Here is a 16,303-nt window from a genome sequence, read left to right as displayed (position 1 = left end):
CGGTGGAAACATGCCAAGCAGGACATGGAGTTCAAGAGACTCTCCTGGAGCCACATCATATCTAGAAGGATTTCTGAGCACCTGTAACTTGCTGGCTTCTGCATCCTCAACACTGAGTCCCCAGCGTGGATAAGTCATGGCCTTTGCTTTAAGGAGCTCACCACTGGGAAGATTGGTCTTGGACAAAGTACTAGAAATACACCCACATACACATATATGAAGTATACACACATATATGTCTATGTATGGGACTGGACTGTATAGGCAAAAAGGGCTATTTGATTCCTCACAGGGAGTCAGGGAAGGCTGCAGAGCAGAGGAAATATGTGTTACTCTTCTTCTAGGAAAGGCTTGTACTCAGGGCACAAGCCCTTTCAGGGCAATCACGGATTCTTCCTGGTCCAGCTTTGGGCTTCTTCCTTCCTTGTGGTTTGAAGAAGAATGTAGAGCTTCCTTTCTCCAGGATTCCTGTGTTCTGCTTCCTGGAATTCAGCTCCTCCACAACTCAGGGAACAGCACTCTCGCGGCAGGAGCCGTCCCAGCAGTAAACAAGTTACCGAGGTTGTAACTACACAATGAGCCTCGGGCTTCCATCTTTGCATACAGTCTCCAGTCTCATCCTTATCATCCTCTTAAGAGGTCATGCTATCATTCCCATTTTACTGAAGAGGAGATTGAGGCTGATAGCTGGGTGGCCTGCCTTGGGACCAGGCACAAGGAAGCAGCAGGCGGGGGTGAACATGGTCCACTTGGCCTGGTGCCATGGTCTCCACGGTGCTCTCTGATCCCTCTGGATGCTCCTCCCTGCTTCCACGTGGGTCACGGGGACAGCCCCAGTTCAGGTAGGTTACAGAGATGGCAATCCATAGTAGTGGACTGGTAGTATGGAGCGGACGCCTCAGCTGTGACGCAAGACTGCACCAGGGGTGCGGAGAGGGACGCTGAACCCCTGGGACAGTTCTCAACCTAAATGTGCATAAGAATCTGTGGGGAGTTCTCTAAAAATGCAGATCCCTGGGCCCCACTCAGAGAGTCTGGGTGAGACCTTGGAATCTGCATTGGAACAAACAGCCTGCTGCTACCACTAGAAGTGCTGAGGCCGGTGTTGCACATGTTGTAGAGTGCTGCCTGGGCAGGGCTGTGTGTGTGTGTGTGTGTGTGTGTGTGTGTGGTGACAGGTGTACTTGCCTGCACACCCACAGTTCAGGGGTTGTCTTAGGAAAGCTCTGCGGAGGGCAGGTGTCACTGGGCACTGCACGTAGTTTACTTTCGAGTGGCTTTGTCCAGGTTTTCATTGTCTTCTGCGGATCCTACTATTCACATCCAGCCCTTACAGTTAGGTGACCAGATACCCACTCTAAAGGATCATCTTTCTGTGGAAATTGCTCAGCATATTTAAAAAAAAAAAAAAAAAAGCTTTTTGGCATGAAGACATGCGTCTCTTTTTTCTGGACCTGGGAACAGCAGTAGGAATTGTTCAGGCCTTTTCCCAAATATAATCCCTGACCAATTGGAGGCTGAGAATCCTCTCTGCCAGCGGCCTCCTGGGACTCTGGGTGGCCTGCCAGTTGGTCAGAGGCACCGAGCACCCCCACAGTGAAGATGTGGGAAAGATGGTCTCTGTCCTTGAAGACGTAAGATCTAGCGGCAGAGACAGAACAGATCCATGTGAAAGAGTCAGGCGCACAAATAGAATAAAAATAAAGCAGATGCAAGTCCTTGCAGCAGGGAGACTCCCAGTGCGGACGGGAGCTCAGTCTCAAGGTCCAGCATTAAGTCAGGGAGAAACAGGGATAAGCTGGATGTGAGGTGCTAGGTGAGCCATCCGAACAGCCTTGCTGGAGGAGCTCACGTTGCCTCCTCCACCGGGTCTCATGGAGCACTTGCCATAGGCACTGCTGCTGGGGAGCACTCTGGAGGAACATGGTGCTGATTGTGCAGGAGGTCTGGTGTCAGGGAACCAGGAGCATCACAGAGCAGGCCTCCTCAAGAAAGTGATGTTTTTCATCAGATTCCTAAAGGCAGCCCTGCCTCTAACCCTAGCCTGTGGCCTGTCCACCTGCTCTTTCCATGCTGGCTTGTATATACCTGTGTGCGGACACCTCAGACCCCAAGTTCAGACTGCATCTACACACCACACCCCTTGCCCCTCAGCCAGCCTTCAGGCCTAGTGTCAGGATCTACCCACAGGAGGACTGGTGCAGATGAAAGACTCTTGCAGGCCCAAAAGTGGGCTTGAACTGTTAGATGGGGGATTTGGGGGTCCTGGGTCTACAGGGATGAGTGATCTGGAAGTGGGCACACAACCACGGGGCAGACACTTTCCTCCACCCCAACGTGGGCCTTCTAAAACCTAGGGCCCGGGGCAGGGATCCTGATGGCAGAGTCTGAGGACAGTTTTGCCTAAAGGATAAGTAGGAAGTTAGCTAAATCAAGGTCATGCATGGGGGAAAATCTTCCTGTAGAAGCCCCCTGAAATGAGACAAGACCTTGGTCATCTCCCTAAAAGCAGAGTAGGGGAGAGACGAGGTGGGGTTGGAGAACGGATGGGGGCCTGGTGGCCAACGTGAAGATTTGACTTTACCAAGGACATGGGCAGGACGTGGTGGGGCCAGGGAAAGATGATCAGGAACGGAGCGAGAACATTCCTTCCAAACTGAGCATGTGTGATGTCAACTAGGTGTTTGATGTGAGGAGAGCAGGCTGTTCAGTGTGGCTAGGCCTCAGCGTCTGATACAGGCAAGGGAGGAGGGAGGAGCATCGGAGAGGAGCATTTGTGGAGGACTTGTAGGTATGAACTGGGCGTTGGGCCTCGGGGGGAGCACAGAGCCTCTGGAGGAACTCTGACGGGACTGGGCTGGGGGCCACATTCTGTCTTTATTCTGTGCTGAGCATTCAGTTAACACAAAATAATCTTTCAACGTGTTCACTATGCTTGAGTCATAGTACTTTCTATGTATGTGATTTTTGTGTTTTAATGTGTGAATTCAGTGTCCTGAAGTTCTTTCTGGATTGGCAACCCATCCTTTTTTCCACTTAGTAAATATGACCACCGTTTATGCTTTGGGACCACATTTTTCAAGCGTTGCCAAATCCTCATGGGGTTTTTTGGTGACATTTATTTTTCATAATTAGTGATGAAATTCTGATCACTTAATGCCCATGAAATCATGAATACATTAGGCCACAATAAAAATTATCCCTGATGTCTGTAAGCAGATGGGTGTGTGTGTGTGTGTGTGTCTGTGTGTGTGTGTGTCTGTGTGTGTTTATGATAACAGTGCTTACATAATCCCAACAACCAGTCCCTGGGGACTCACACACAGAGATGGAACTGCTGGTTTAAATTAGGTTTCCATGTGAAATATCGTATCGCTATTTTTTTCCTAGCATTGTGGGAAAGTATATGGAAAATGATTTGACTGATAGGAAATAAATCTGGATGCATGATCAGGACTGAGGCACAAACCACGTGGCGGTCTGCGCCTGCTCATACAGCAGGCTGTCCAGAAGAAGACGAATTAATCCTATCAGGACACTAGACTAGTAAGTCACCATTTCAGAATAGCCTGAAAGAGCAATGACTTTCCAGAGCTGCTGATTTGCTGTGGATTTCAATTTTAAAAAAGGAACTAAAGCCATACGAAGAATATAGCCAGAGGTCTCAAGAATTAATGCACTGGCTGTTGGGGAACCGTTTTAACTTTTAGGGAATTCATTTTTATTCATAAGGAGATGGGTTTGAATTTCTAGCTCAAGGAGTCAGTAATTTCATGATTCTAAATGTTTGCTCATGGCTTCCCTCAGCAGGCTAGGGCTCATCAAAAGCAAATCACACAGAAGGAAGAACCACACCAGAGCACCAAAGATACCAGTCTTTACTGACCCAACAGTTTCTTGCTCTAGAGAGCAAGGGTTTCACAAGATAACTTTCAACTGGGTAACCAGGTGATAAGGGGACAAGGCATGCAGACAGTGAGCAAAGGATTGCTCATCGCTGGAGGAGAGTGGGCAGCTCTGGGAATTCCCAGAAGGTACCAGGATGCTCAAAACAGCCCTGGAAATCAGAACAAATGGTTTTCTTAGGTTATCTTCTTCCCAAGAGGCTCTGAATTCCTTGTAGGGTGATCTGCACCAGGGCTGGTCCTAGGAGTCTGATTCCAGATCTGTTCTCCTGAAGTTGCAAGTAGAGAGCAGAGGTGCGTGCTCCCCTGTTTCCCTGTTGTTTCTGCATAGGGCAAGGGAAGGGGTTCTGCTTTTTTCATCGCTTTTATTGTATTTCGGGACTCTTCTTGGCATCTTCTACTTTTATTCCAACTCTGTGTTCAGAGGTGCTGCTCTTAATGGAGTGCTTAGAAAAACCTAATCAGCACCAAGTTTAAAAGAAACTGTCACTCCTTATCAGATAAAAGAGCACTCCACAGGAGGTACTTACTTTGACATCAACAAGAATTGGGATCTCAGAAAATTACTACTCCCCTGAACCATAGATTCTTAATCTGGAAAAATGGGTCTGGACTGCCCTCTGTGGTTGCTGCCAGCTCTCAGTGCCATCCGTTCCTGTCATTCCATCGAGGGAGACGGGCAGGAGGTGCAGTATACCATAGAACTTAAACTTGTTTTTTCTGCAGGTGCCATGGGTGACCATGAACTCTGTGTTCAGGCCTCACTCTCCCTCAGGCGAGGGAAACGAGCTGACCCCAGGTTTCAGCACTGTTGCTGAACCGGTATAATTCCTGGGCGATGTGGGGTCAAGACCAAGGCTTTGGTTTGTTAACAGCTGGGTTTATCAACCCAGACGTCAGTCAGGATGGAACAGGTGACTTAAATGACCACTAGAGTCCAAGCACCAAAGTATAAATAGCAGCAAAGTAACCTTAGAGATTAGGCAAAATATGGGGGGGAGGGGTGCTGCATATCATCAAAGGGGGACTTGGTAGCAGGTTATTATTAAATAGTATACTCTAGTCTGTATAGTAGAAAAAGCTAATCACATTACAATAATGTTCCTCCCACAGCTCATGTACACACACTAGGCATTTAGGGAGCAGTTAATTGTGACTCCCCTGGGTCAAACACTGAATTTCAAATTTAGGCTTTACTGCTCTGAGTGAAAATCTCTTAGGTGTTCTGTCTTTCAGTTTATTCATCTATAAAATGAGAATAATAATAACCCCTGACTCTCAGGATTGTTGTGAGAGGTGAGTTAACATACGTAAAGTACTTGGAGTAATGCCTGACACATAGTAAGTGCTGTATAAGTGTTTGTTCTTCTAATATTAGTCAGGTGAGGGGCATAATTGGTAATGCATTTGTGAGAGATAGTTTACATATGTATATTTTTGCATTTTTTAAATTTGGTATTCTGCATTTTACTTCTGGATAAATACCCTTTAACTGATGGATTGAGAGTATTGACTGCATTTAATCTTGCTACCCATCAATATAATTAAATTATATTAATTAATTAAATATACATATATATTTATAACTAAATATAGTCAACTATATTTAAATGTATTTAAATCAATATTAGGGGCGCCTAGGTGGCTCAGTCAGGTAAGCATCTGCCTTTGGCTCAGGTCATGATCCCAGGATCCTGGAATTGAGCCCCGCATCAGGCTCTGTGGGAGCCTGCTTCTCCCTCTCCCTGCAACTCCCCCTGCTTGTACTCCCTCTCTCTCTCTCTCTGTCAAATAAACAAATAAAATATTTTTTTAAGAAATAAATAAATATCCTTAGGCCTTATTTTCTTATAGTCTCATTGAATTTTATAGATCAAGAGGGAGCTTTACGAATTGCCTTTCTGCCTCCTTAAAGATGGAAGATGACAAATATGGATTTTCCCAGAATCCCATAACAAAGCAGTGATGGAGCCTAGAGCTTCACCTCAGAACCCTTAGCTGGGGGGGGGGGGGGGAGCTTGCATTTCCTAATACTTAACTGATTTAAAAAAGAAAAAAAGATGGGGCACCTGGGCGGCTCAGTCAAGTCCTTACTCAGTGGGGAGTCTGCTTCTCCCTCTACTCATCCCCCTGCTTGGGGTCTCTCTCTGTCTCTCTCAAATAAATAAAATCTTAAAAAAAAAGGGTTGGGGAGAAGGGGGTGGGATTATGGACATTGGGGAGGGTATGTGATTTGGTGAGTGCTGTGAAGTGTGTAAACCTGGTGATTCACAGACCTGGGGATAAAAATATATGTATATAAAAAATATATGTTTATAAAAAATAAAAAATAAAAAAAAAAAAAAAAAAAAAAAAAGTTTTCCTGTGAAAAAAACATTCATTGAGTTTGCAGGACATGGGTTCAGTGGATGCCCCTCTTTGCATTTTCCAGGTGAGCTCTTGGGTGACGTGGCTGATCCTCACGGCGGGCTCCATGGAGGAGAAGCGGGAAGTCTTCTCCTATTTGGTGCATGTGGCCAAATGCTGCTGGAACATGGGCAACTACAATGCTGTCATGGAGTTCTTGGCTGGCCTCAGGTATGGAAGTGGGGAATACAGTTATCTGGACAGCAGCCGAATGGCACTGTAATTAATTGCCCTGGAAACCACATTTATCCAAACCAGGCAATTGGTAGTGATTGTTTGGGGGAAATATGTTATTCTCTGCTAACACCACAAACCTTGTCCCTTAAATGCAGCAGCAGAATTCAGCCCCTGTGGCCAGTCACGATCCTAATTAGCTACGTCTGCTCTGGGCCCATGCTGTTGGCCACACTGGGTAAATCATCTGGCTGCACAACTAACATCAACCCCATTGGTGACCCCCACTTGCCCTCTGTGCCCTGTAAACCCCACTATAAACAGTCTCTTCCCAGCTCTTCCTGATGAACTGCCTCGGCACTCTAGGCTCCCAGCCATGACCGGGAATGGCTGGCACTGATAACAAGGATTCAGTAATGTTAGCTGTTGTTTTAATTGCATACTTACCATGGATCAAGCACTGGATTGTGCATTTCCTATGCATTAAATCTTTTAATTCTCAGAACAATTTCTTGGTCAATGCTATTATTATTCCCACATCACATAAAAAAAGAAACTAAAGTTAGGAGAAGTTAAATCATTCACCCAAGGCCACCTAGCATGGCTGGGATAGGAATGCAGACAGCCTTGATTTGGAAGCCCTTGCCCTTAACCTCTCCTATGCTGCTTATATGCTTTCTCCCACAAGCTAGTAATAAGATCATCATTTTATCAATAAATCACTGCCTTATTCCCTTTCAGCCTCAGTTATCTGGTGTAAAGTAACTGCCCCTCACTCTTGTGGGGGACAATGTGGTGTGGCGCAGAAGGGTATAAGTTGTTGGGTCAGAATAACAAAGAGTCAAATCTTGGCACTCCCGTGGTGTATATAGCTGCATGATCTGAGCCAGTTTCTTGACCTCAGTGAGCCCTAGTTTATTCATCTGTAAAATGGGGATGATAATAATAAAAAGCACCTACTTCCTCACACGGGATTTAGTGAGATAGTATGAAGTGTTTTGCACGTGTGTTTGGCAGAGTAAGGCTCCAAAAAGTGAACCTGCTGTTGTTAGTGTCCAAGATTCACCTTCCCAGTGAGGGTTCTCACTATAAATAGATCTTGCTTCATAACATTATTGAGATTTTTCTTTGATTCTCCAGATCCCTGCAAAGGGATTCTGGGTTGGGAGAGAAATTCTCAGAGCTGGAATTTTTTTTTGTCCTTTTGAACTTTCTTAACTAAGAATAAACTCAAACGGCCGTGTCACTGGCACTTAAAATGGTCATACAGATGTATCAGGCATGGCTCAAAAGAAGGAAAAAATGGAAAGAATACTGGGAGAACAGGAGATAATTTGGACAATTGGATTCTCTTTGTGATAAATTTTCTAAAAAGAACCTGTGTTACTTTTCTTTTTAATACAAGGATGATCGTATTATGATAAAATAATTCTATTTTAATGATGCTTATCCCCTGTGATTGGCAAGTCTGTGTTGGCTCTTGGCTGGGGACCTCTCTTCCTCTGTTCTGGTCATGACTATCCTCACAGCAGGGCAGCTGGCTTGCTCCAAAGTGAACAACAAGAAAACAAGACAAAAGCTGCAGTGCCTTTTATGACCTAGCCTCAGACATCACACACTGTCACTTCTACCATATTATACTGGTCACATAAGACAGAGGCCTGGTTGATTGTGGGCGGGGTCTATACTACACCAGGAACAGGGGATCGCTGGAGGAAACAATTAGAAGTAAAAAGATTTACATAGAACAATATTTACTCAATCACAGTGTCAATTTAAAATAACCCCAGTGAACATCAGTGGGGAAATAATATGATGCATCCTTACAGTGGAATATTATGTGGCCACCAAAAATGTGTTTAATATATGTTTAATATAATTGGAAAACAAGCAATATATAATGCATAAAAATATCTGGGAACAAGTCTGTCTTTACTTAATGACCTCTGCAATATTTATACAATGTTTTAAAAATATTTAGACCAGAGATCTACAAATGGAATTAATACTGGAAGGAAATGTATCTAATGTTGTCTGTGGATGGTAGCACTGTGGGTGGATTTTCCTTATTTTCCAGATTTTTTTACAATGAGCATCTAGGGCCTTTATAAACATAAAAAGAAATAAAAGTTTTAAAAGAGCGTCAGTTCTCAATCTAACAAAAAAATCATTGATCTGATCTTGCTGAACTTTGTCCTTTGCCCCCAGATGTACCATGATGACCCCATTATGCATGGAAAGAAGGGTGATCCAAAAATGAGAATCATGTATTCACTTTATTTATATTTCTATTTCATTCCCCCAAAAAGGATTCTCCCCAAATTGTAAGATATCAGTGGTAGCTGGACTCAGTGGGGTGACATCAGGGAACAATTTTATTTTTCTGACCTCACTGTTTTTCAGACCTACAAGATGAGCTCTTCCTTCCCCAGCTCTGGGCTCTACCTGGAGAGGTCTTGTAGCTTTTGCAATCACAGATATGTTCAGAAGCTTGTCTCCTTCTCCCGTGCTCACGAGCATGAGTAAATCTCAGAAACATATAGCTGTGCAAGAAAAAAGACTATTTTCTTTCATTGTAACACAATGGTGTTACAGTGCGATACCATTTCTATAAGGTTTAAAAGCACACAGACAGTTCTCAAGCTGCTTAGTGATATGTACATATATTGGGGAACTATAAAGAATTGTAAGTACATGAGAATGCTGAAGTACATTTGTGGTCCCCTTTGGTGAGGGCAGGAGGAGTGTGTGCTCATAGAGGAACCCACTCGGGCCTGAGCCACAATATTAATGTTTTATTTTTTAATATTAATTTATTGAATATTATTTAATATTAATGTTTTATTAATATTGAGAGATTGGTGTCTGGGCATTTGTCGAATTGTACTTCTCTATGTCCTTTGAATGTCTTATAGATGATAAAGAGATTTTTAAATCCAGTCTGATATAAATCAAAATTTCAACCTCTCATTTGATTTAATGACCCCACATTTCACAGCTCAGTCTCAGAAACCTGCAGTAAAATGGGAGAACAGGTTTATCTTTTTTCCCTCCAACTCAGGGTCCCTATAGAAATAGTGGGCAGGAGAAGAAAGAGGGAGGGAGTTGGGATAAAGGGAGCAAAGTCTCATTTGACTGGCACACTTGTCATTTGGCCTAGGTGCTCCCTGGAGATGGATACGGTGTGGTCTGAGGGTTCCTTCCTAGTTACTCCTTCTCCATTCCCCCACCTGATGCCCTGTAGGCACCTCCCACTGCCCCATTAGCTGGCAAGGAGCAGGGCCCCCTTAGTCCTCAGGATCAAGCTCTGGAGGTCCTGCCCTCATGGACTCTGCTAGGATACCCTCCTTTGGCAGGCAGGCCTTTCTAGACGGCTCAGGTACAGCTGGGCCTCATGGTGTCCCTTCCTAACTCATAGGAAATGCTCAGTGCTTTGCCCATCCAGACTCTGCACATGCAAGACAGGCTCACTGGAAGCTTCAGGCAGCTCTAGGAAGCCTGTTGTCTTTAGACTTTCCCGGTCTCACACACCGGGCTATGCATCAACAAACTCAGGACATAGGTCAGCCTCTCCATGGAGTTCACGTGAAGCCCTCTGCCCTGGGGGTGATCCTCCTGCCTTCACATAGAGCACACTCTGACAGCTCTGTCCAGAGAGATATCCCCTACCCAGATGCTCAGACCCAGTTCCTCTGCACAGGCTGAGGGATGGGTATAGACCAGATGGCAGAGCAGGTGGGTACCCTTGTGATGACCTGGTCCCTTTCTTTAGGAGGTGGGGTACAATGTCACCTATTGCTCTCAGCAGCAATTTCATCATAGGAAAAGTGCCCTTTAACATCCTGTTATGCAAATAGTATTTTAAGATAATGTCCCTCAGGATGGACCAGTGGCTTAATGTCAAAGCTGGATTTAGTAAAAGCAATTGTACAAAAGAGGCCAAAACAGGGTTTCTGTATTTCACTGAGGGACCGGCCTAATCCAAGGACAGCATTTAAAAGATCAAGAGGAGTGGATGAACCATGTTTTGTGCAGACAATCCTCCATGAATATCTGTACAAACCGTATTACCCACTAAGATTCCCTCTTGGCTACAGCTGCCAGAAAAGCACAAACCTAGGTTCAGCTCCCACCTTCCAAAATTAACTCCTTCCCCATGTGTTATTTGTATCTGCCCTATTTAATTTTGTGTTTTAGTTTCTAAAACTAATACGTCATTTGGAAAAGTAGGTAGAGATATGAGTCCTAAGTAAATTATTAGAACATAAGGAAAACAAGCAAAAAGAATGGATCTCTATGGAATTTAGGCTATACACTATGAATGATATTATTTCTCCTTTGGTCTAAAAAAAAAAAAATCATTTACTTGCAACAGGTCAAGAAAAGTTTTAAAAATGTGGCAGTTTATGGACCAGTCTGACCTGGAGACCATGAGGAGCCTGAAGGACGCCATGGCTCAGCACGAATCTTCCTGCGAGTACAGGAAGGTGGTCACGCGGGCCCTGCACATACCCGGCTGTAAGGTGGTTCCATTCTGTGGGGTGTTTCTGAAGGAGCTCTGTGAAGTACTGGACGGAGCCTCTGGCCTCATGAAGCTTTGCCCGAGGTACAATTCCCAAGAAGAAACTCTAGAGGTGAGGCCTTTCAAAATCTGAAGAGTCATTGTCGCCGGAAGGGAGAGCCTGTTTATCAACGTTGCTGTTGTGTTGGGTAACAGGTCCTGTGAGGTTCCGGAGAAAAGAATGCCAGCTAGCACTGTTTGGGCTTCATCTTGTTAACTTAGTTAGAATGGGGCAGTGTGTAAGTACAAGTGGAAGTCAGTGTTGTTTTCTGATTTTTTTTTTTTAAGGATGTTGGGGTTTTCTTCTCTCAGTGGGTGGGAATGTCTGGATGCTGAGGATAAAGGGAGTCAAGTGAGGGACACCTGGCAGTTGCCTAATGTTCAGTCAGTCAAGCCTCAGCCTTGGGCTCAGGTCATGATCCCAGGGTCCTGGGATTGAGTCCCTGATCTGGCTTCCTGCTCAGCGGGGAACCTGCTTTTCCCTCTGCCTGCTGCTCCCCCTGCTTGTGCACTCTCTCTCAATCTGACAATAAATGAAATATTTTTTTTTTAAGTCAGTATTAACTTTTTGGAATTAGAGGGCTAAAGCATGGCAGGAGATCAGGGCTGCCTTGCTTTCCCCCTTCGTGGGAGGGTGCTGGAAAAGCTGGGGCCTCATGGAAAGACGAGTTCCAGGCTCTGATCACAGTTGCCTCAGCTTGCCCAGCCCTGTGCCTCCTGGTTCCTGACTCTGAGAGGGGAGAGGACCGTGTGAACTTTGACTCAGGGTGTCGGGCGTTGGAGAGAAGGGGCTTTGAGAAACAGAAAAAAGATGTTTAGACATGAGAGAAGAGACTGAATTGGGGAGAACTTCACCAAGATTTTTTTTTTCTAGTGTCAGAGGTAGAGTTTAGTGCATTGGACACCCAGTGCTCATTACATGAAGTGTCCTCCTTAAGGCCCATCACCCAGCGACTGCATCCCTCCACCCTCCTCCCCTTCCCATACCTGGCAGTTCCAAACCCAAATCTAGAGTCATTCTCACTTGGCAACAGCACCGCTACTGACTTCACACACACACTCACATACACCCCTAAAACTCAGCCTCTTCTGTCACTTGGAACCCAGAACTTCACCTGCTATCAGGGAGACTTAAGAGCCCCTGGGGGGTATGAGCCCCACTCCCAGCTTGCATTCCTCTGGCTTATGCAGGAAGATAAAGGTGCACTAAATGGAGGAGAAAGCTTATAGCAAGGCCCCCCCAAGCTGCACCCACACTGTCTCCCTCATGTCTTTGAAGCCAGGAAGGCCACATCCAGCAGCACAGCGGGAGCTCTTACCTCTAAGGGCAGGCGTTTCCAGATCATGCATACAGACCATAAGAGCTTTAAAACCATCAGGAAGCCTCTGTGCTACTGTAGGGTATGAGGGAAGTAAAGCAAAATGTCATCCTTTCACAGTGTTTTCCTTGGGCCCCAGGAATTTCATCTGGTTCCATAGAATAATAGAGTTTTGTCATGGTTTTTCTCAATTTTCACTACCAGGATAAAACAACCTTACCCTTTTTCTGTAAAGTGGCTAATCTCCCTAGGGAACCTTGAAATAATATTGCTTTTTGTGTTGTAAATTTGAAATGGAGTGTTGATTCCTAGAGGGACTAAAGTTGTCTTAGTGAAAACAAGAGCGAATTCTAAACAGTTCATGTGGTGAAATGAAAAAATGTTTTTCCTGGAGGCTCTTTCTTTTTCTTTCAATAAAATAGGCGCAAGTGCCATTATTTATGACTACTGCGACTTTATTTCCCTACCGAAGTTGGTTATTTAGAAATAGTACATGAAGTTGCAATAACATATTCTTGGTATGTTTTCCTATAGTTTGTAGCCGATTACAGCGGACAAGATAATTTCTTACAACGAGTGGGACATAATGGCTTAAAGAATTCAGAGAAGGAGTCCACTGTCAACAGCATCTTTCAGACCATCAGAAGCTGTAGCCGAAGTCTGGAGGCAGAGGATGAAGATAGCCCCAGCGAAGGCAACAGCTCTAGGAAAAATTCCTTGAGGGATAAAGCACGGTGGCAGTAAGTTTTATAAGAGATGCTCATTTTTTTCTTTTTCCTATGTCAGTTGGTTTTAGGCAGACTCCTAGCACAAACCCACCACCTTCGTCAGGAAGCCATACTTTATTTTCCAACTTAACCAATTCTAAACTAGGATTTACCTTTTTAAATTGGCTTCTTTGTTCTAGAATTACTGCTCATAACTTTACTTCTTGCCATATGTTTATCTCTTTAAAAAGAACAAACTGGTGAGTGCTGTGAAGTGTGTAAACCTGGTGATTCACAGACCTGTACCCCTGGGGATAAAAATATATGTTTATAAAAAATAAAAAATTAAAAAAAAAAATAAAATTTAAAAAAAAAAAAAAAAAAAAAGAACAAACTAGAGCTATCCTGTCCCTTCTAAAAATTCAGCAAGTTAAACTTTAGGATTAAAACAATGATATTCTATTTATTTCAGAGTTTATATAAAAACAGTTCTTATTAATCACTGGGCAGGGCACAGGGACAAGGATTGAAATATTTTTAAATCATATATACTGCTTTATTAGGGCTAGAGTGACACCCCGAAATCAGTATATTCAGCAGCTCCCCCAAACTTCTGGGTGATTGTAGATCAGATGGTTCCCAGATCTCACTTCCAGAAGCACAGCTCTGCAAGGCAGCATCTGTAACTTTGTAATTGTTCCATTGCTCTAGCTGCTCTTGTATCCACAGGCATTGCTACTGATCTAGACATGTGTACCCACAGCCCAATGAAAAGTTCAGAAATCAGCAGTCTCGGGCCATGTGTTGTGCCTCTTCAAGGCCACACTCAAATGGCAGAGCCTGGTCCAGCTAGAAGATCCTCTAGAGCCATCCAAAACCACTAGGCCTACCAACTTCAGCATCTTTGCCACAAAAGATTTTATCTGTAGTCAGTACTCATGAGTCATACCTTGCAGTCATCTTGGAGTCTTCATACACACTTGTGTGCATTTATGAGACATTGTGGCTTGTTTTGCAAAGCCTTTCCCAGTTCTCTCTCTCTCTCTCTCTCTCTCTCTCTTTCTGCGTGTGTGTGTGTGTGTGTGTATGAACCTACACTGGGAAGAGCAAGAGTGTTTTTAGAAAAGAATTTCGGTGAAGTTCGAGTACTGGATCCTGAGAATCTATTGTGAACAAAGAAATGAATGCCTTGTATCTGAGTCCCTAATGCTGTTAAGGAGGGAGATAAACCTATATTCCAAATTGGTCCAAAGGACCCAGATGCTCAAAGAATAACCCTACCACAGTGCCCTGCCCCTTAAGCTGAAATGTCTCACACAAGTAGCTTCTACCAGTTGTTTTTTGGGTTGTTGTTTTTTTTTTAAGACTATCTCAAATCAAAGGTTATTTGAAAGTTTTCCGCACTGTTGGCTGACCTTAGTAGCAATCTATATACATAGAGAGGACCATCGACAAATAAACACATGTCTGCACAGAAAGCACCTTATGGCCATTTCCATCCTTAATCTACGTCTACCTCTATCTGGGATCTTTGTTCACAGCAGATTCTGAGGATCCAGTGCTCTAATTCCACAGAAATTAGACTACGTAATCGTCACAACAGTTCCTTTGGACTCAGGATCTTATACCTCCCAGGGCCAGGATTGAACTTCAGGCAGGCTGGCTCTGAATCATGATGAATCATGGTCCTATTAACTTTGTAGGAAGTAATGAGCAGCTTATTAAGAAAATACATAACCTGATTGATTAATAGCCCACCTGTCCCCTCATATAAGATTTTCATTAGGGAACATGAGAAAAATATTTATCTGTCAATTTATGGTTTCTTGCTGACCAACACTGCAGAATTTCTTCAGTGGGTGAGATACAAACTTTCCTTCTCTTTCATTCCTTGGTCCTCCTTTTGAGTCATATGACCTAAGTCTGACAAGGTAGTTTCTTTCCTGGTTTACATCTTTGATATTTGATGACATTATTTGGTTCCTACATAACCCTTTAAGTGCCACCTGACTCCCTTTTGTAAACCCACAGAGACTTGTCTCCTGAAAGAATCAGGCACAGAAGTGTGTGACATTCACCATATGGTCTAAGACATGAAGCTACTAGTTTTCTTCTTGAAATGAATTTATTTAATTACCAACAATTGTCAATTTTATCTTGGGCATTTTCCTGGGAAGAATGCCTGGGCTTTTTTAAGATTTTTTTTATTTATTTTAGAGAGAGAGAGGAGGGGGAGGGGCAAAAGGAGAGGGAGAGAGAAAAAAAAATCCTTAAGCAGACTCCCTGCTGAGCTTGGAGCCCAACTCAGGGCTCAAAATCATGACCTTGAGGTCACAACCTGAGCCAAAGCCAAGAGTCAGATGCCCAACCAACTGAGTCACCCAGGTACCCCTGGAGAAGAGTGCTTTTTTAATAGAAATGCTAATACCTAGCCTTCATTCTTCTTGTGGTCAAAAATAGAAACTGATCTTCAGAGAGATGGTGTCTCTCCCTCCCAGCTTACATCAGCTCTGAGCAATAAAAATGGGCTTCAGAAAAGACTCATAATTTTTCTCCCCAGACACAATCTTTTATAATGCCTGTATAATGCTTGTAATTTTTCACTGAAAAATATTTGATTTAGCTCAGAACTCAAATTAAATGGAATATTGGCAACACTCATTCTTGTGCTAATTTAAAATGAGGAGTTCTACGTCCAGATTCACATAGGTTATATTTCATGGGTACAGACACAAATTGAATTCTTTTTGCTCTTAAAAAAATTAATAAAAACATGGGGGTGCCTGGGTGGCTCAGTGGATTAAAACCTCTGCCTTCGGCTCAGGTCATGATCCCAGGGTCCAGGGATCGAGCCCCACATCCATCGGGCTCTCTGCTCATCGGGGAGCCTGCTTCCCCCTCTCCCTCTGCCTGCTGCTCTACCTACTTGTGATCACTCTCTGTCAAATAAATAAATAAAATCTTTTTAAAAAAATTAATAAAAACATGAAGCGTGACATGGAGAATGTGGAAATGGTCCCAGAGAAAGGAAATTAGATAAAAGGGTGTGGATGTGACTCTAAACAAAGCTCCTTTAAAGGAATAGTTGGGCCAGTTTAGCACAGGAAAAGGAAGGGGGGAAGGAAAGCAGGAGGGATGAAATCTTGGTCTTCTTGTATTTTATCAGAGAGGTGTACTTTACTGAGCCAGACTGGGTGCATAGCTGAGTGCTTTGCAGTATTGTCTTAGTTG

General features: G+C 43.9%; 1 protein-coding gene across 3 annotated transcripts in view; it reads left to right on the top strand.

Annotated features, from left to right (window-relative positions):
* The window catches only part of PLCE1 (phospholipase C epsilon 1), a 320,103-nt gene that overhangs the window by 226,283 nt on the left and 77,517 nt on the right, over positions 1-16,303 (top strand). For all 3 annotated transcript variants that reach the window (XM_059169408.1, XM_059169409.1, XM_059169410.1), the window contains 3 exons: positions 6,337-6,482; positions 10,861-11,119; positions 12,900-13,105. In XM_059169408.1, the coding sequence (XP_059025391.1) occupies positions 6,337-6,482; positions 10,861-11,119; positions 12,900-13,105 (611 nt within the window). The remainder of the gene's footprint in view (positions 1-6,336; positions 6,483-10,860; positions 11,120-12,899; positions 13,106-16,303) is intronic.

This window comes from Mustela lutreola, chromosome 4, assembly GCF_030435805.1.
Source record: "Mustela lutreola isolate mMusLut2 chromosome 4, mMusLut2.pri, whole genome shotgun sequence".
NCBI lineage: Eukaryota > Metazoa > Chordata > Mammalia > Carnivora > Mustelidae > Mustela > Mustela lutreola.
The sequence above is the reverse complement of the archived record's forward strand: the minus strand, read 5'-3'. Positions and strand labels throughout refer to the sequence as shown.